Source organism: Symphalangus syndactylus, chromosome 17 (assembly GCF_028878055.3).
Source record: "Symphalangus syndactylus isolate Jambi chromosome 17, NHGRI_mSymSyn1-v2.1_pri, whole genome shotgun sequence".
NCBI classification, from domain to species: domain Eukaryota; kingdom Metazoa; phylum Chordata; class Mammalia; order Primates; family Hylobatidae; genus Symphalangus; species Symphalangus syndactylus.
In genome coordinates, this window is record NC_072439.2 from 97,472,254 (window position 1) to 97,490,726 (window position 18,473).

The window sequence follows — 18,473 nt, forward strand, 5'->3', positions numbered from 1 at the left end:
CAGAGGCGCCCCTCACTTCCCAGACGATGGCTGGCCGGGCAGAGGCGCCCCTCACTTCCCAGACGATGGGTGGCCGGGCAGAGGCGCCCCTCACTTCCCAGACGGGGCGGCCGGGCAGAGGCGCCCCTCACTTCCCAGACGGGGCCGCCCGGCCGAGGCGCCCCTCAATTCCCAGACGGGGCGGCCGGGCCGAGGCGCCCCCTCACTTCCCAGACGGGGCGGCCGGGCCGAGGCGCCCCTCACTTCCCAGACGGGGCGGCCGGGCCGAGGCGCCCCTCACTTCCCAGACGGGGCGGCCGGGCCGAGGCGCCCCTCACTTCCCAGACGGGGCGGCCGGGCCGAGGCGTCCCTCACTTCCCAGACTGGGCCGCCCGGCCGAGGCGTCCCTCACTTCCCAGACTGGGCCGCCCGGCCGAGGCGCCCCTCCCTTCCCAGACGGGGCCGCCCGGCAGAGGCGCCCCTCCCTTCCCACACGGGGCCGCCGGGCAGAGGCGCCCCTCCCTTCCCAGACGGGGCGGCCGGGCAGAGGCGCCCCTCACTTCTTCCCAGACGGGGCGGCTGGGCAGAGGCGCTCCTCACTTCTTCCCAGACAGGGCGGCCGGGCCGAGGCGCCCCTCACTTCCCAGACGGGGCCGCCCGGCAGAGGCGCCCCTCCCTTCCCAGACGGGGCCGCCCGGCAGAGGCGCCCCTCCCTTCCCAGACGGGGCGGCCGGGCAGAGGCGCCCCTCACTTCTTCCCAGACGGGGCGGCCGGGCAGAGGCGCTCCTCACTTCTTCCCAGACGGGGCGGCCGGGCAGAGGCGCTCCTCACTTCTTCCCAGACGGGGCGGCCGGGCAGAGGCGCTCCTCACTTCTTCCCAGACGGGGTGGCGGCCGGGCAGAGGCGCTCCTCACTTCCCAGACGATGGGTGGCTGGGCAGAGGCGCTCTTCACTTCCCAGACGATGGGTGAGGAGCGCCTCTGCCCGTCCGCCCCATCTGGGAAGTGAGGAGCCCCTCTGCCCAGGCACCCCGTCTGGGAAGTGAAGAGCGTCTCTGCCCGGCCACCCATCGTCTGGGAAGTGAGGAGCGCCTCTGCCTCGCCAGCCATCTTCTGGGAAGTGAGGAGCGCCTCTGCCCGGCCGCCCCGTCTGGGAAGTGAGGAGTGCCTCTGCCCGGCCGCCCCGTCTGGGAAGAAGTGAGGAGCCCCTCTGCCCGGCCACCCATCGTCTGGGAAGTGAGGAGTGCCTCTGCCCGGCTGCCCCGTCTGGGAAGTGAGGGGCGCCTCTTCCCGGCCACCCATCGTCTGGGAAGTGAGGGGCACCTCTGCCCGGCTGCCCCATCTGGGAAGTGAGGAGCGCCTCTGCCTGGCCACCCATCGTCTGGGAAGTGAGGAGCGCCTCTGCCCGGCCGCCCCATCTGGGAAGTGAGGAGCGCCTCTGCCCGGCCGCCCTGTCTGGGATATGAGGAGCGCCTCTGTCCGGCCACCCATCGTCTGGGAAGTGAAGAGCGCCTCTGCCCGGCCACCCATCGTGTGGGAAGTGAGGAGCACCTATGCCCGGCCGCCCCATCTGGGAAGTGAGGAGCACCTCTGTCCGGCCACCCATCATCTGGGAAGTGAGGAGCGCCTCTGCCCGGCCGCCCCGTCTGGGATGTGAGGAGCACCTCTGCCTGGCCACCCATCGTCTGCGAAGTGAAGAGCGCCTCTGCCCGGCCACCCGTCGTCTGGGAAGTGAGGAGCGCCTCTGCCCGGCCACCCCGTCTGGGAAGTGAGGAGCGCCTCTGCCCGGCCGCCCCCTCTGGGAAGTGAGGAGCGCCTATGCCCGGCCGCCCCCTCTGGGAAGTGAGGAGCGCCTCTGCCCGGCCGCCCCGTCTGGGAAGTGAGGAGCGCCTCTGCCTGACCACCCATCGTCTGGGAATTGAGGAGCCCCTCTGCCCGGCCACCCATCGTCTGGGAAGTGAGGAGCGCCTCTGCTCGGCTGCCCTGTCTGGGAAGAGAGGAGCGCCTCTGCCCGGCCACCCCATCTGGGAAGTGAGGAGCGCCTCTGCCCGGCCTCCCATCGTCTGGGAAGTGAGGAGCGCCTCTGCCTGGCCACCCATCGTCTGGGAAGTGAGGAGCACCTCTGCCCGGCCACCCATCGTCTGGGAAGTGAGGAGCGCCTCTGCCCGGCTGCCCCGTTTGGGAAGTGAGGAGCGCCTCTGCCCGGCCACCCATCGTCTGGGAAGTGAGGAGCGCCTCTGCCCGGCCAGCCCGTCTGGGAATTGAGCGCCTCTGCCCGGCCGCCCCGTCTGGGAATTGAGGAGCGCCTCTGCCCGGCCGCCCCATCGTCTGGGAAGTGAGGAGCGCCTCTGCCCGGCCACCCCATCTGGGAATTGAGGAGCGCCTCTGCCCGGCCGCCCCGTCTGGGAATTAAGGAGCGCCTCTGCCTCGCCACCCATCGTCTAGGAAGTGAGGAGCGCCTCTGCTCGGCCGCCCCATCTGGGAAGTGAGGAGCGCCTCTGCCCGGCCGCCCCATCTGGGAATTGAGCGCCTCTGCCCATCCGCCCCGTCTGGGAAGAAGTGAGGACCGCCTTTGCCCGGCCACCCATCGTCTGGGAAGTGAGGAGCTCCTCTGCCCGGCCGCCCCGTCTGGGAAGTGAGGAGCGCCTCTGCCGGGCCGCCCCGCCTGGGAAGTGAGGAGCGGTTTGAGGGTTTGCAGCCGCGGACCCGGCGAGGAGTTGATGTTCCGGTTTGAGGGTCTTGCAGCTGCAGACCCCGGGAGGCACTGATGTTCCAATTTGAGGGTCGTGCAGCCACAGACCCGGGGAAGAGCTGATGTTACAGTTTGAGAGTCGTGCAGCTGCAGACCCAGGAAGGAGCTGATGTTCGGTTTGAGTGTCGTGCAGCCCATGACCCGGGGAGGGGCTGATGTTCCGGTTTGAGGGTCCTGCAGCCGCATACCCCGGGAGGAGCTGATGTTCTGGTTTGGGGGTCTTGCAGCAGCGGACCAGGGGAGGAGCTGATGTTCTGGTTTGAGGGTGGTGCAGCCGCAGACCCGGCGAGTAGCTGATGTTCTGCTTTGAGGGTTGTGCAGCCGCAGACCCCGGGGAGGAGCTGATGTTCCGGTTTGATGGTCGTGCAGCCGCAGACCCGGCGAGGAGCTGATGTTCTGGTTTGAGGGTGTTGCAGCCGCAGGCCCGGAGTGTAGCCGATGTTCTGCTTTGAAGATCGTGCAGCCGGAGACCCGGCGAGGAGCTGATGTTCTGGTTTGAGGGTCTTGCAGCTGCAGACCTGGAGAGGACCTGATGTTGAGCTCATATTCCAGTTGCAGTTTGAGGGCCGGGGAGCTGATGTTCCAGTTTGAGGGCCGTGCAGCTGGAGACCTGGGAGGGAGCTGATGTTCCAGTTGTAGGGCTGTGCAGCTGGAGACCCGGGGGGGAAGCTGATGTTGCAGTTGTAGGGCCGTGCTGCTGGAGACCCGGTGGGGAGCTGATGTTCCTGTTTGAGAGCTGTGCAGCTGGAGATCTGGTGGGGAGCTGATGTTCCAGTTTGAGGGCCGTTCAGCTGGAGACCCGGCGGGGAGCTGATGTTCCGGTTTGGGCGTCTTGCAGCCGCATACCTGGGGAGGAGCTGATGTTCCTGTTTTGGAGTATTGCAGCCGCAGACCCGGGGAGGAGCTGATGTTCCTGTTTGGGGGTCTTGCGGCTGCAGACCCGGGGAGGAGCTGATGTTCCGGTTTTGGGGTCGTGCAGCCGCAGTCCCGGGAAGGAGCTGATGTTTCAGTTGAGGGTCGTGCCGCCACTGACCTGGGGAGGGGATGATGTGCCGGTTCGAGAGTCTTGCTGGCATAGATCCAGGAAGGAGGTGATTTTTCAGTTTGAGGGTTGTGCAGCAGCAGACCCACAGAGTAGCTGATGTTCCGGTTTGGGGGGCTCTTGCAGCCGCAGACCCGGGGAGCAGCTGATGTTTCGCTTTGGGGGTCTTGCAGCCGCAGACCCGGGGAGCAGCTGATGTTTCACTTTGGGGGTCTTGCAGCCGCAGACCCGGGGAGGAGCTGATGTTCCGGTTTGGGTGTCTTGCCGCCACGGACCCAGGGAGGAGCTGATGTTCCAGTTTGAGGGTCTCGCAGCCGCGGACCCGGGGAGGAGCTGATGTTCCGGTTTGAGGTTCTCGCAGCCGCGGACCCGGGGAGGAGCTGATGTTCCGGTTTGAGGGTCTCGCAGCCGTGGACTCAGGGAGGCGCTGATGTTCCGGTTCAAGGCTCTTGCAGCCGCGGACTCGGGGAGGAGCTGATATTCCGGTTTGAGGCTCTTGCAGCCGCAGACCCGGGGAAGAGCTGATGTTCTGGTTTGAGGGTCTTGCAGCCGTGGACCCGGGGAGGAGCTGATGTTCTGGTTTGACGGTCTTGCAGCCACAGACCCGGCGAGGAACTGATTTTCCTATTTGAGGGTCTTGCAGCCGCAGACCTGGGGAGGAACCGATCTTCCGGTTTGAGGGTCTTGCAGCCGTAGACCTGGAGAGGAGTTGATGTTGAGCTGATATTCCAGTTGCAGTTTGAGGGCCGGAGAGCTGATGTTCCAGTTTGATGGCCATGCACCTGGAGACCCAGAGAGGAACATCTAACTGGAACATTTGCTCCCCGCAGTGCCTCCAGCTGCATCGCTCCCAAACTGGAACATCTGTTCCCACCCGGGTCTCCAGCCGCACGGCCCTCAAACTGCAACATTGTCTACCCTCAAGTCTCCAGTTGCAAGGCCCTCAGAATTGAACATGAGCTCCCCACCGGGTCTCCAGCTTCACGGCCCTGAAACTGGAACTTCAGCTTCCCACCGGCTATCCAGCTGCATGGCCCTCAAACTGGAACATCAGCTCCCCGCCAGGTCTCCAGCTGCTGGGGGCTGACAAACCTTTCGTTGATTAAGTGGCCTGGGTGTCCCAGGCCCATTTATATTAGACCTCTCAGTATAGCTTGGTGCATTTCCAGGAAACATAACACCATTCATTCAATTTAAACTATTGGAATTGTTTTTCTCTGAAGAAGGATAATCACAGCTAACAACCATCACATTCTTTTAGACTCCTCGGAGAAGTTTGTCTGTTCCTGTATAGTTTCTCCTTGGATCTGTTAACAATTCACCTAGTCACTGAATAGTAAAAGGGATACCTTAAATCCAGTGACAATTTTCGATATTCTTTCCTTCATTTCATCAAAGGGAATATATTCGACATTAGGGTTGGGAGGACCTCTTGCCTCAGGAGCTGAAGTTCTGAAATCATCCATCACTTTCTCCTGTTTGAAAATAAAATAGTCTTTAAATTGGGACCACTGAATCTGTTTCTCCAGTCTTGGCTACATGACAAAGAAACTGATCCAGGACAGGACAAGCTTTCCTTTTCCCCCTCTTCTCAAAATCTTCCAGTGCCTCCTGGAGCCCCTCAACGTCCATGGCTTCCCGGAGTCCCTCACGGCCTCCGCCTCCCTCCGCGGGTCTCTTGGGGACCGGAATGCCTCCCCCCACCCCCAACGTCCTCCCACTCCCTCGCACACACTCCAGCATGCAGGGCAAGTGGGGTGGGGGGGGGAATGAAGGGAGCCAGGGGAAGCGTGTGAGAGAGTGAGACCCACAGAGCGAGCACCTCCCCAAGCCGCTACCACCAACCCTCCAACATGGCGCCTGGCACGTCAACCTAAAAAGTTATCTCTTGGAGAAGCAATGGATGACAGAGTTTAATCTGAGAGTTACTGTTAATGGAGAAACTTAGAACTTACCATTTTTCCTGTGAGGTTTTGGTGCTCATACTGCTGTTCTGTGAGTTCTGGCAATTGAGTCCGTTCACACAGCCTGGTGATGCAGCAGGTGCCACAGAAGGACCCTGTCCCGGCTGGCCTGCTCCACTGCTATGATGGTGTGGCCTCTGATCTGTGACCGTGTCTTGAGGGGAGACCAGGCCCTTGATCACAAGCGTATCCATGGTGAGGTTCCGTGGATGGAACCTCCTGGATGTTCCTTCCTGATGTTCATCTGCTACCTTGCTATTTAATGCATCTTGTTTATAACTGTCTTCTAAATACTGAGTAGAAATAAAGCATTTGTACAGTATGGGTAAGGTATTCAGAATATTGACACGTTGGACACAGAGGACCTCCACCAAGTTTAGGGAGTAGAATCTGAAGAGACATCACTTTGGATGCTCCCTGGAGGCCCTGCCTGAGTCCCGGTCCCTTCCCTTCTCCTATGGAGGGAATCACTTCCTGCTTTAGCCTTTATTATTCCCACACTTTCCTTCATAGTACGTTTCTTTCACCGTGTGTGTACATCCCTAAAAAATGTGCCATTTAGTTTTTGAACTTTGTTTTCTTTTTGAGGCAGGGTGTTGCTCTGTTGCCTCGGCTGTAGTTTTGAACTTTGATGTGAGGAAATTCTCCTGCGTGGCTGCCCCTACATTGTGTGGCTCTGAGCATCTGCTCTGTGTCTGTTTTTTCCTCCATTCTCTCCCTGAGACCCACCCACACTGACATGGTTCATTTCGTTGCTGCGTGATCTCCTGTGGTCTGAGGGGAACATGGGAAATGTCTTCATCTTCCTGTGGATGAGTGTTTGGCCAGGTTGGGGCCCTTAGGACTGTGTTTTGTTGGGAACGTTCTTGGGCGTTTCTTTTGTACACAAGTGCAAGTTTCTTCTTGTCAGTAGCTTTCAAGTTTTAAAATTTCATCCCAGGTAAGAAATGTAATTTTCCTCATAACCCACAACACACACTCTTTCATATACAAGCATAACAGAAATATACTTCACAACCGTTCTTATCAGTGCCTGGTGTTCCTGCTTCTCTCCATTCTCCCCAACACCGGCATGGATTGGGTGGTGGGATTTTTGCCCGTCTGGTGGGTGTCACGTGATATCTCCCCATTAGGCTGAGCCCCTCTTCATGTTTTCATTAGCCATTCCTCCACATTTCCTCTTCTGTGGAGGGCCGGTTCAGCTCTTTTGCCCAGTTTCTGTGAAGTTGTTTGAGTTTTTGCACTTTTCCTTTATTATTCCTATTATTATGTTTTTGAGACAGAGTCTCACTCTGTCACCCAGGCTGGAGTGCGGTGGCGCGATCTCAGCTCACTGCAACCTCCACCTTCTGGGTTCAAATGATTCTCCTGCCTCAGCCTCCCAAGTGGCTGAGATTACAGGCACGTGCCACCATGCCCAGCTAATTTTTATATTTTTACTAGAGATGGGGTTTCACCATGTTGTCCAGGCTGGTCTGAAACTCCTGACCTCAGGTGATTCTCCCACCTCAGCCTCCCAAAGTGCTGGGATTACAGGCATGAGCCACCATGCCCGGCCTGCCTTTTTCTTTTTCAAAAGGACTCTTTGTAGATTATACCTATTCATTCCAGTGACTATTTGTGTGGTAAAGATGGGTTTGAATCCACCAGGATAAACGTGCCAGATCTCCTGTCTGATGGGAGAAGAGACAGAGGGGGATAGAAGGGTAGAGAGAATCAGAGCCAAGAGGAGGCCGAGTCAGGTGGGGGTTGCAGGCTGCTGTGAGGACTTGGCTCCTTCTCTGAGTCAGGTGGGATTAGCAGGGGTTTTAAACAGAGGAACCATGGGATCTCCCTTATGCATTTCTGCCATGGTTGGCTCAGGTGAATGCACCTCTTGAACAAGACTTGGCCTTGGACACCCAGAGGCCCTTGGTTGAGGGTTTACCTCCTGGCATGGCCACTGACACATCCACGTTTGGCTCCCGCGCGGCTGGGCGGCCCCGAGACCTGCTCTGCCTGGGCTTCTCATTGGTGGCATTTCTCAAGTTTGTCCCCTCTCAAGTCTGCCCCATCCAGAAAACCAAACACCTCTCTCTCCTCCATGGAAACCCCCATCAGCACCTCTTCCTGACTCACAGGGCATCCCATCAACATCACAGTCCCAAGCTTCCCACACGGACAAGCTCATGGGACCCCTTGATGGATCAGGACAGCGCCAGCACTAAGACGTGCCCTGAAACTCACAGGAAGAGCGGACCAAGAAGACGGGAACAGCACGGGGCACTGGGAGCTGCAAATGCCCACGATACTGTGAGAGATGGAGAAAGGTATGGCTATGGCTGGCACAAAATGTTACTCAACATTTATTAAAGGCCTAAATGGAGAACATAACGCTATCAAACCCTTAGGTAAAAACACGGGAAAATTTGTATGGCCTGGGGTTAGATGAAAAGTTCTTAGACATGACAGCAAAAGCATGATTCATAAAAGATTGACAAATTAAATTTAGTCATAAATTTAAAATTGCAATTCTATAAAGCAATATAAAAATCTAAAGAGAATGAAACACAAACTATGGTCTAGAAAAAACAATTTGTGAATCACATCTCAGAACGTACTGGCACGCAGAATATATGAAGAACCATGAAAACTTAACTATAAGAAAGTAAAAACCCCAGTATTAAAGAGAGGGCAAATATTTGAATGGAGGCCTCATCAAAGAAGGTAGAAGGAGGGCGTATTGCCCGAGAAAGAGGCTCAACATCATAGAGATGCTGGAGAAATGCCAGTCAACAGTACCTCTGCAAATCTATTAAAATGGCTAAAAACAAAAACCATGGGCCAACCCAGGTTCTAGTGATGATGCAGAGGAATTGGGACCCTCATAAGCTGCAGTGGGAATGGGAGGGGTCCCGCCATGCTGGAAAGTGGTCCGGGAGTTTCTTATGAAGTTAAGCACATCCTTACCACGTCATCCAGCAACCCCGTCCTGAAATGTCCCCCAAGAGAAAAAAACGTGCACACACAAACCTGCACACAAGTGTTTAGGCCTCATTCCTCATTGCCAATAACTGGAAGAAAACAAAATGTCCATCGGCAGGAGAAGGCGTGAACCAACGCGGATGCTTCCACATAGGGGGCACCGACCAGCAGTGGAAAGATGCACCCAAATGCCCCAGGTCTCCCAGGCATGCCCGGTGAAGGAAGCTAGTTTCGGTGGGCAGAGGCCGAAGGATGCGGCTACATGACATCTTGAAGACAGTGCTACCGTGTCGGGGAGCAGGACGGTGGTTTCAAGGGGCTGTGGGTGGAGGGGCGAATGGAGGAGCTCTCTGGGGCGATGGCGTGAGCACCTGCACCTCACTGTGGGCTGCTGCGGCTGAGAGGCTGTACAGCAAACGCTTCATTCAGTACATGCAGACTGAAGGAGGAAGGCTCCCACAACTCAAAGAGGGTGTCACCTCCATGAAAGAAAAACATATTAAAACTCAAGAAAAAACCACAAAAAGTATTTCATAAGCGGATTGACTGAGTTGACATAATCTACCTGGGAGCATGGAACTGAAACCACAGGCTTGGCAATCCCGGAGGGAGAGGGTGGAGGGTTTAGACCTCAATTGGAGGGCTCAGTACCTGGCTATAGGAAATAACATTTAAAAAGCGGCAGGGTGGAAATAATTTCTGCTGATGAGGTTGCATTTCTCCAGATAGCCGGCAGAATAAATTAAAGCAATATAGTCTTGCTCTGTTGCCCAGGCTGGAGTGCAGTGGCGCGATCTCCGCTCACTGTAAGCTCTGCGGGAGAATCTCTTGAACCCTGGAGGCAGAAGTTGCAGTGAGCAGAGATCGCGCCATTGCACTCCAGCCTGGGCAACGAGCGAAATTGTCCCAAACCAAACAATTGGATAACTAACCCAGGACTAAAACTGCGTAACTTAAAAAAAAAAAGTCCAGGAGGTATTATGTTCACTCCCTGCAAGCCAATAAAGGCCACGTCTGGGGCATACATCTAAGAAAATAATCCTAAAGATAAAGTGATGGTCACAGATATGTTCTGTATGGTGTTATTTATTAAGAGCAAAAATGGGAAACAACCCAAATATCAACAAAATGGGACTGAACCCTTGCAAATTTACTAAAATAACTCAAAACTGTTAAGCATTATGCACAAGATGAAGATTTTAATAAAGTGAAAAGACAGGAAACATAATTACTAATGATTATTGGTTTATTTTTCATGCCACTTCATTCCACAAAAAGATTTCAGATATCTTACAAAAAGACACACTAGAAATATTAAAATACTATCTGAACCAGAAGCAAAATCAGAAAGGCATATAAGCCAACGGGATCTGCCCAGCTTTCAAAGCTGACCACAGCCGTGCGCAGTGGCTCTGTCCGTAATCCCCGCACTTGGGGAGGCCGAGGAGGGAGGATCGCTTGAGGCCACAAGTTCGAGACCAGCCCGGGCAACAGAGCAAGATCCCGCCTGTACAAAAAATTTAAAAATTAGCCGGAAACCAGAGGCTGGGGACAGGGCTGAGGATCGCTCCCGCCCCTCGGAGGCCGGAGACCGAGGGTCACTCCCGGTCACTAGAGGCTGGAGTCCCCGGACCGCTCCCGCCCACCTCCGCGGACGAGCGCCGCCCCTCCCACCCCATTCCCTGCGGTCTGAACTTTCAGACCCTCTCGGTCTGGGAGATCCCGGAGAACCACCCACGGGGCTTTAAAAAATGTTGGTGCTCAACACCTCCCCGGAATAGGGCCCGCCCTATCTCGGTCGGGGAGCGCGGGGCCTCCGTGTCCACCCAGCGCCACCGTCCGCGGGTCCGCTTTGCGCAGGCGCGGCTTCCCCCTTAGCCCCCGGCCCGGGCGCCGCGTGCTGCGCAGGCGCGATGTCCCCCACCACCGCCCCCCCTTGACCCGGGCGCGGTGCGCGGGCCGGGTTTCCCGCCGGCTCTACCCGGTGTGGTGCGCAGGCGCAGTCTGCGCGGGGCCTGGCGGGACTGCGCGGCGGCGACTACAGACGTGTCGGGGGTCCGAGGCCTGTGGCGGATGCTGAGCGCTCGGCGCCTGGTGCGGGTCAAGGCGGTGAGTCCCTGCCGCGGACCGGGGCGGGGCAGGCGGGGGGCGAGGCGGCGGTAGGAGCGGGACGGTCCCCAGTGGGTCCGAGCGGAGCGGGCGCCGGGTCCCCGCGCCCCCTGCCCCGCGATCGGGAAGGGGCTGGGAGAGCCCTGGGCCGGTGCGAGGGGGAGCCGCGGGGCGTACTCGGGGGCCTGGGGAGCTCGGTCCTTAGCAGGTAGTCCGCGTCCCGGTGAAGGTCACGACCCCGTCCCCTCCGCCGCCCTGGTCCGGGCCTGGGGTCCGGCGACCTCGCGGGCTGAGGTAGCTCCTCGCCTCAGTGCCTGGCGGGTGGACTCGGGGAGGAGTCGTGTCTGCCCAAGGTCACCGGGGTGGAGCCCTGGCTGGGCTGGGCCTTTGTCGCCCTCTGTGCGGGTTGTCCTGAGGGGCCGCCCGCAGCCCGTGGGTGGGGCTGGCGGGGCGGGTGAAACCGCCCGGGTGGGTGCGAGGCGTGGCCGGGCTGGGCCGGGTGTGCGTCCGGTGGGAAGCGCCGCGCGCCCGAGCTTGGGCTTGCAGTTCCCCTTTCCAGAAAGCGCAAATCTGTGCATGTCCACTTGGAGACCTTGTAAGTCAAGGGCCTCTACTTTGGGTCCTGTTTGGTGGCCCTTGTGCCACCAAAAATGTGCCCGTGTTTAAAAGCAGCTGTGCCAGTGTTTAAAAATCAGACGGAGAGCTTAGGGCATTGACCGAGCGAGGACGCCGGGACCTGTGCTTGCCTGTGCGCCGAGTGCCTGGAGGGCCGGGCTCGGTTTAGTCCAGGATGATGGTCAGGGTTCCACTTCCTGAGGCCTTGTTCTCTGAGTTTGTCTGAATGTGCCCTCTACGATTGCATCATCAGAATCGGCCTTCTGGGGTTTTATTTAATCAAGCTAAATTGGATAGGTTTAGTTTTTCGGTTCTTTTAAATGGACTTACCCACCCACCTCCTTAATTACAAAGTAATTTTAAATTGCAGAGTAAAAATCTCAGTAGGAACCAAGGCATTCAGCAATATTGATTTGAACTATGCCTTTAATTGTGCAGTTTTCTCCTTTTTGAAATAGCTATTAAAAATCTCTTTGAATTAAATGTGAGGATTAGTCATACAGCCAACTTGTCAACATCAGAAAGCATGTAAACCGTTCTAGTGTGTTGCTGTGGTTGGCGCTGACTGAGCAGAGACCCCCGCCGCATCTTGGGCTCTTAAGAGCTGCTAGGAGGGCGTCCACAAGCAGGAAGTAAAGCCCATGGTCAGTGGGGCTTTTTAGGGGAAATGGTAGCTTGTGATTGGAGAAAAGCTAGAGCTAGTGCCTTTGTCCTCAACCCAGATGGTTCCCAGTGTTCCTTCTGCAGACTAAGACCCCAGGCACCTCAGACAAGATGGCAAGATAGCAAAATGGAACCAAAATTTAGTCTTGGGTTTTGTAAAAGTCGTTGTATCTTGATGAAGGTAGCTTTTCCTACAGAATGTCGGGCGTTTTTAGGTTCTTCGTTGGCTGCTTTTGTAATTGTGTAGGTTGTACATGCAGACTAGCTTGTTGCTCATGATTTATAGGTGCATTTTATTCGAGGAGGACGCCTTACTCTGCTAGATTTCGGATATTAATGTCTCTGCACTTCTTACTTTTCCCCCTCCACCTCCTGATTCAGTCATCTGAAATTCTGTATTGTTAAGCAAGGTCTAAGTATTCCTTTTAGTTATATGTTCCCTATTTTTTTTTCTTAGAGGAAATGTTTGATAGTTTCTCCTAAAAAAATTAATAATTGGCACAAAAGACTAGTTTTGTGTCAAAACTAGTTTTGAGTTTTATCTAAAGACTGACATTGGCTTGAAGCTGGGCTTTCCAGATTCAAAAATCTGCCCCAGATTAGATTTAGAAGCAGAGGGTTAGTGTCCTTTTCCCCAGGGGGATGGCATGATAATTTGTTCAAGATTGTGTTATAGTAGCTGCCCCTTTTAAGCCAGCTCTGTGTGTGTGTGGTGGGGGGTGGGCAGTGGGTATTCCACCTCGACATCCTAGAAAGAACAAATAAAGTTTGAGTGATTTCCCTGTTTCTACTTACATTTGGTATAATGTACTGTTTTTATTGGTGCTATTACCTATGTTAATAGGGCACTTTACAAAATTTTCAAGAACGTTTGTATTAAAATTATTTCAAAGACTTCTTTCTTAAAATATGATTTTACCATGTAAAAAATTATATTAAGGTAGAAGAATATTCGTTCTTTCTCATTTTTTTTTCTGAAAAAAGAAAAAACGAAATTAGCTTATGTCAGTAAAAACAGAGACTAGAAATTGGAGAAATAAAGAATAATTTTTTATCCCACATAATAAGTAATTTCTGAATTGCAAGTATTTCTAAATACTTGAAGACATCCCTCACATCCCCTCTTCTGATTGCTGAGTGTATTATTTCCTAAAGATTTTTTTTCTTTTCTTTTCTTTTGCTTTTTGGAGACATTGTCTCTGTCGCCCAGGCTGGAGTAGAGTGGCACAGTCTAGGCTCACTGCAACCTCTGCCTCCTGGGTTCAAGCGATTCTCCTGCCCAGCTAATTTTTAGTAGAGAGGGGGTTTCGCCATGTTGGCCAGACTGGACTCGAACTCCTGACTTCAGGTGATCCACCCACCTTGGCCTCCCAAAATGCTGGGATTACAGGCATGAGCCACCGCGCCCAGCCCCTAAAACTATTCTTTATGATATATTTCTCTTTTTTTTTTTTTTTTGAGACGGAGTCTCACTCTGTCACCCAGGCTGGAGTGCAGTGGCGCAATCTCCGCTCACTGCAAGCTCCGCCTCACGGGTTCACACCATTCTCCTGCCTCAGCCGCCTGAGTAGCTGGGACTACAGGCGCCCGCCACCACGCCCAGCTAATTTTTTTTTTTTGTATTTTTTAATAGAGACGGGGTTTCACCATGTTAGCTAGGATGGCCATAGATCTCCTGACCTCGTGATCCGCCCGCCTCGGCCTCCCAAAGTGCTGGGATTACAAGCGTGAGCCACCACGCCCGGCCTATGATATTTCTGAGACTATTCAGTGGTCTTCTAAAATGCCACTAGCAGAATGGACAAGGTATCCCCCGAATGGCTGGCCAACCTTAGCATATGGGACAGTGTCACCTCTCTTACATAGAGCCACTAAAAACTAAAGACTAAAACGAGTTTTCTTGAGTAAAGGTTTCTAAGATGGAAAATTTAAGCAGTGAGATATGTCAAGTTGTAGACGTTGGCCAGGAAAAAGCCAGGAGCAGCCAGGCAGGGGCGAGTGTGCATCCGACATCCTCCTGTGTCATGAAGGTATGACAGCTCTTCCCTCTGGGCTGTCAGCTTTTACTGTTCCAGGATACAGATCTCCTGATTCAGTGTCCAGTGCCTTTTGAACTGACTGCAAGCCCTCATGGACGATTGGAACTGTAGTGTGGAAAGGGCTCTGATGGAGCCAGTTAAAATGCTTCATTATTTGCAAAATACCACATACAGTAATACGATATAGATGTCTTTCCTCTTCTCCACTAAGTAGCATAAATGAAGACTTTACAGAGGAAGTGTGCCTTTTTCATTTTGTATCTGAGTCAGTGAGTATCCTGTTTGGAAATAAGCTTCATCCTGGTTTTCTAGAGTGCCAAGTAAGGGTGGAAAGGAGGACCTGGGGGCTCAGTCCTTCGTTGCCCCTTGGGCTGCCCTTCAGGGTTAAGTAGAGGGTCCCAGCTGAGCTTTCTGGATGCACAGGGGCACCTGGATACATAAGAAGGTGAACAGTTTGCAGGGGGAAATCTGAATTCCTATCCCCCACAGCATTTGTTCCTTCAGGACACTAACCCTCTGGCTCTGTGTCTTCTGTGTCTCCAGTGGCCAACAGTGTTGCAAACAGGAACCTGAGGTTTTCACTTCACTGTTGAAGGAACAAGAGGGCATCTGCTAAAGTTTCAGATTCCGTAAGTTCATGCTTTCTGTTCCATTATAAATGATTTTTTTGGCTTGGGGGTAAGGATCTATACCAGTTTGTTTTCATATGAGTCATAGACATAAGAGAAAAATTTCTCATAGGTATCCAGTGCATGCTGAAATTATTTTCAGTGTAATAATACTTAATTGTAAGTACAAACATAAACATAGATGTTAACATTTTTACTTGTATCTCTTATGTATCCATAAACTAGATTTAAATTTAGGTCAAGTAAAGGAATAAATTAAAATGAACAGTATCTGCTGTGATAGATGATAAAATCCTACTGAAAATAGGACCGTGGGGCCCTTCTGGTGTGGGTTCCTTGGTGTTGAGTGTGCCTGTTCTCTCTCTGTTGGAAAACTGAAACTTGCTGAGAAGTTCTTTTCTCATAAGCTCATAATAGCGACTGAATACTCCTTGGCACCTTGTCAGGCATAAGCATAGGCACGGCCCTGAAGTAGAGTTGTGGTCCTCAGTCTGATCCCGTGGGATAGACCCTCTACCATTCATAGAATCTGATTGTCAGTCCCTTCTCCAGGTGCGAATGTGCCCACCTCTCCCCGCACTGTTCAGGGCTCAGCCCCAGGACAGGACGGAGGCCCTGTGTGCCCAGCAGTTGCTCCTTTTATGTTTGTCAGGCTCTTTCACTGTCACAAGAGTCTTCATGTTTGGCATAGTGGAACATGTGATTGACAGGTGAATTTTTCTTTTCCAGATTTCTGCTCAGTATCCAGTAGTGGACCATGAATTCGACGCAGTGGTGGTAGGCGCTGGAGGGGCAGGCTCGGGAGCTGCATTTGGCCTTTCTGAGGCAGGGTTTAATACAGTGTGTGTTACAAAGCTGTTTCCTACCAGGTCACACACTGTTGCGGCGGAGGTGAGAGAAAGGTGCCCCCCCGTGCTCCCACTCCGTGCAGGTCCTGCACAGCTTCGCATTTTCTACCTGGGGAGGCTCCTGCCTCCTCCCCGTGCTCCAGCCACATGGCCTCTTGCTGTGCCTTACTCACTCAGCTCACCCTCTCAGCGGTCTCTCCCTGGAGCCTCTTCCCTGGGGACTTTGAAGGGCGGGAGCCTTGTTGTCACTCTTAATTGGGACTCCAGTCACACTTGGGTTTTCTGTGACCATCTCGCCTGCTACCCTCCCCACCCACCCGCGCCACCCCAACACCTTAAGAAAAGGAGATCATCTAAAGAGGAGGAATCAGAGTTTAGGCTGGGGAAGAAAAGGGCAAGGGCTTCATTTGTCCCTGTGCTGCTGTCTTCCGGGACTCTCTGAGGGGTAAGACGGTGGTGGGCACACACAGCCAAAGGAAGTAGGGGTACAGGGGAGTGTGACTCTGAGTGTGGAGTTTATTACTTGGCAGGAAGCACTTCTAATCTTTAACACATGCCCGTAAATGCCATTGGGAAGATTTGTTAATAAAACTATCTGGAAAGATTTGTTGAGTACCTTTTCTGTGCCAGATAATGTTAGGTAATAAGCATATTACAGGTAGCCTTTCACTCACTGCTGCAGTCAGCCCTTCCTGGAGTTCCCTGTGTCTCCACCACACAGATGAGGAGACTGAGGCTAAGGGATGGAACCACTGGGCGAGTCAGGGAGGGGTTGTGATCTGGGATCTGTCAGGCCTCGCTGCTCCTCTGCTGAGGTCAGCCCTCACTGGAGTCACCGTGTGGGTAGTTGGCTTTCTCTGAATCCCCCAGTGGGTGGATTTGGGCCTGGAAGAGAAAGCTGGGGCTCCTGTTTGTGGCTCGTAAGGAGTGGTTGGTGTTTCCAGGGAGGAATCAATGCTGCTCTGGGGAACATGGAAGAGGACAACTGAAGGTGGCATTTCTACGACACCGTGAAGGGCTCCGACTGGCTGGGGGACCAGGATGCCATCCACTACATGGTGGAGCAGGCCCCCGCTGCCGTGGTCGAGGTGATGGGCGGGAGGCTCTGGGTGCTCTCGTAGTCTGTTTCTAGTACAAGAGTCTGGGAAAAAATGTAAGCAATTGAGGCAGATGTGGCAGCCGAAAGAATGGTGATTAGCAAAGCTCACAAGAGAAGTCTTTGTCCGTCATGAACTATGCATTACATGTAACAAGAAAAGCTTCTCTTTGATGAAGTGTTGACATGTTCATAAAATAGTTTACTTTGGGTTTGCAGATTTGTGTTAAAGTTGTTTACTGTAGATTAGTTGTGAATATCTTGACTCCTTTAAGGTAATAAGGTTTTTGTTTATCTTTCACAGCTAGAAAATTATGGCTTGCCATTTAGCAGAACTGAAGATGGGAAGATTTATCAGCGTGCATTTGGTGGACAAAGCCTCAAGTTTGGAAAGGGTGGGCAGGCTCGTCGGTGCTGCTTTGTGGCTGATCGGACCGGCCACTCAATATTGCACACCTTATACAGGAGGGTAAGGCTGCCCCCGGTCCACCTGAGACAGGACACGTAGTGCTGGGGCTTATGGTGACAGCGGGGAATGGGCTAGCGTGCCCAGTGAGTCAGCCAGAGATTACGTAAAAAGCAACAGAGAACAGCGGTGTGGGACACATGCAGCGACTGTTGATGTGACAGGATCAGACATGTGCCTTGAGGAGCTGCCCCTAAGGCAATGTGTGACTTCTTGCATCTATTTTGGAAAGCTGAATTGATAATCTTCTATACCAGGTTTTAACTTGGGATATGTGACACTCCTGGACTTTTCTGGGTAGCTTTTCTGACCTGTGGACGATGGAGACCCCTGAAGTGTTGCTGAAGGACCAGACCTGTGTCTTCTCTTTCTCTGTCAGTGTCAGCTTTCTGATCCCTGGAAGGGATGAAAATAAGAAATGAATTTGTTGTAGGTTTTTTTTTTTAATTTGTTTAGAGATGGGGTCTTGCTCTGTTGCCCAGGCTGGAGTGCAGTGGAGCAATCTAGACTCACTGCAGCCTTTGTCTCCCAGGCTCAAACGATCCTTCCACCTCAGCCTCCGAAACAGCTGGGACTACAGGCATGTGTTACCATGTCCAGCTAATTTTCGAGGGGTTTTTTGTTTTTGGTAGAGACGGGGTGTCACCATTTTAAGCCCAGGCTGGTCTCAAACTCCAGGGCTTAGGCGATCCTCCTGCCTCGGCCCCTCAGGGTGCTGGGATTATAGCCATGAGCCACTGCACCTGGCCTGTTGTATTTTTTATTACTGTTTTTAATCAGTAAGATGTCACTGAGCCCCTGAATTCCCTCTGTGATTTGCTTAGAGCTCCACTTCTCATGCTTTGTCTTCAATATGTGAGAAGTAACCACAGAAAAAAGAGCATTGAAACTTAGAAAATCAAAAGGCAGGTGAGATGCAAGAATCACATTCTTGTTTTGAAAGCAAGATTGCCCTTTTTGTATAGTAATAAAAATTGTAGCTTTTGAAATACATTTAGTTTAGGGTTTTTGATCTCCTTTGTTAAAATTCGAGAGCTTGGCACGCCCTGTTTCTCATCGCACCGAGGAGTCACAGAGCCGCTGTTTGGAGCACAGACCGCTGGACTGCCCAGGTTTGGGTTTGAGCTCTGTCCTCAGCTGCACGACTGGATGTTACCAAGCGTTAATTTGCTTGTCACTGAGAAAGGGGGTCGTACACCCAGAGTTGTTGTAAGACTTAAACGAGTTAATATGTGGAAAGCAGCTAGAACTGCCCATAGCAAGTGCAGTGTAAATGTTAACTAAAATAATCATTATTACTGTCCTTGC

At 53.4% G+C, this 18,473-nt stretch overlaps 3 protein-coding genes and 1 pseudogene across 4 annotated transcripts in view; 2 read left to right on the forward strand and 2 right to left on the reverse strand.

The window, feature by feature from the left end:
* LOC134731297 (collagen alpha-1(I) chain-like) lies at window positions 1-9,466 on the forward strand. 2 transcript variants are annotated; one of them, XM_063622259.1, is made up of 3 exons: window positions 1-2,426; window positions 7,857-8,045; window positions 8,819-9,466. In XM_063622259.1, the coding sequence occupies exon 1, from the start codon at window positions 27-29 to the stop codon at window positions 948-950; it is 924 nt and encodes a 307-aa protein (XP_063478329.1). In that variant the 5' UTR covers window positions 1-26; the 3' UTR covers window positions 951-2,426; window positions 7,857-8,045; window positions 8,819-9,466. The 2 variants fall into 2 exon arrangements, with proteins under 2 accessions (XP_063478329.1, XP_063478330.1); XM_063622260.1 differs by lacking the exons at window positions 7,857-8,045; window positions 8,819-9,466 and adding an exon at window positions 4,603-5,280.
* On the reverse strand, window positions 2,663-4,587 carry LOC134733207 (uncharacterized). The gene is made up of 2 exons (XM_063622203.1): window positions 4,471-4,587; window positions 2,663-4,423 (listed from the first exon to the last, which is right to left on the reverse strand). Exons 1-2 carry the CDS (start codon window positions 4,574-4,576, stop codon window positions 2,796-2,798), a joined length of 1,734 nt encoding a protein of 577 aa, XP_063478273.1. The 5' UTR covers window positions 4,577-4,587; the 3' UTR covers window positions 2,663-2,795.
* LOC134732859 (serine/threonine-protein phosphatase 4 regulatory subunit 2-like) lies at window positions 4,823-5,930 on the reverse strand (annotated as a pseudogene).
* Window positions 7,672-18,473, forward strand: part of LOC134732860 (succinate dehydrogenase [ubiquinone] flavoprotein subunit, mitochondrial-like) — a 25,848-nt gene continuing 15,046 nt past the window's right edge. Inside the window, 6 exon segments of the mRNA XM_063619972.1 lie at window positions 7,672-8,028; window positions 10,579-10,809; window positions 14,670-14,718; window positions 14,721-14,755; window positions 15,485-15,646; window positions 17,004-17,168. Of these exon segments, the coding sequence (XP_063476042.1) occupies window positions 7,672-8,028; window positions 10,579-10,809; window positions 14,670-14,718; window positions 14,721-14,755; window positions 15,485-15,646; window positions 17,004-17,168 (999 nt within the window).

Bases quoted from the DNA above. Each gene is read 5' to 3' on its own strand.
- LOC134731297 (XM_063622259.1), top strand. From the start codon at position 27: ATGGCTGGCCGGGCAGAGGCGCCCCTCACTTCCCAGACGATGGGTGGC.
- LOC134733207 (XM_063622203.1), bottom strand. From the start codon at position 4,576: ATGTTCCTCTCTGGGTCTCCAGGTGCATGGCCATCAAACTGGAACATC. The intron at 4,424-4,470 runs GTCTACGGCTGC...GTTCCTCCCCAG, and splicing joins CAACATCAACTCCTCTCCAG to GTCTGCGGCTGCAAGACCCT.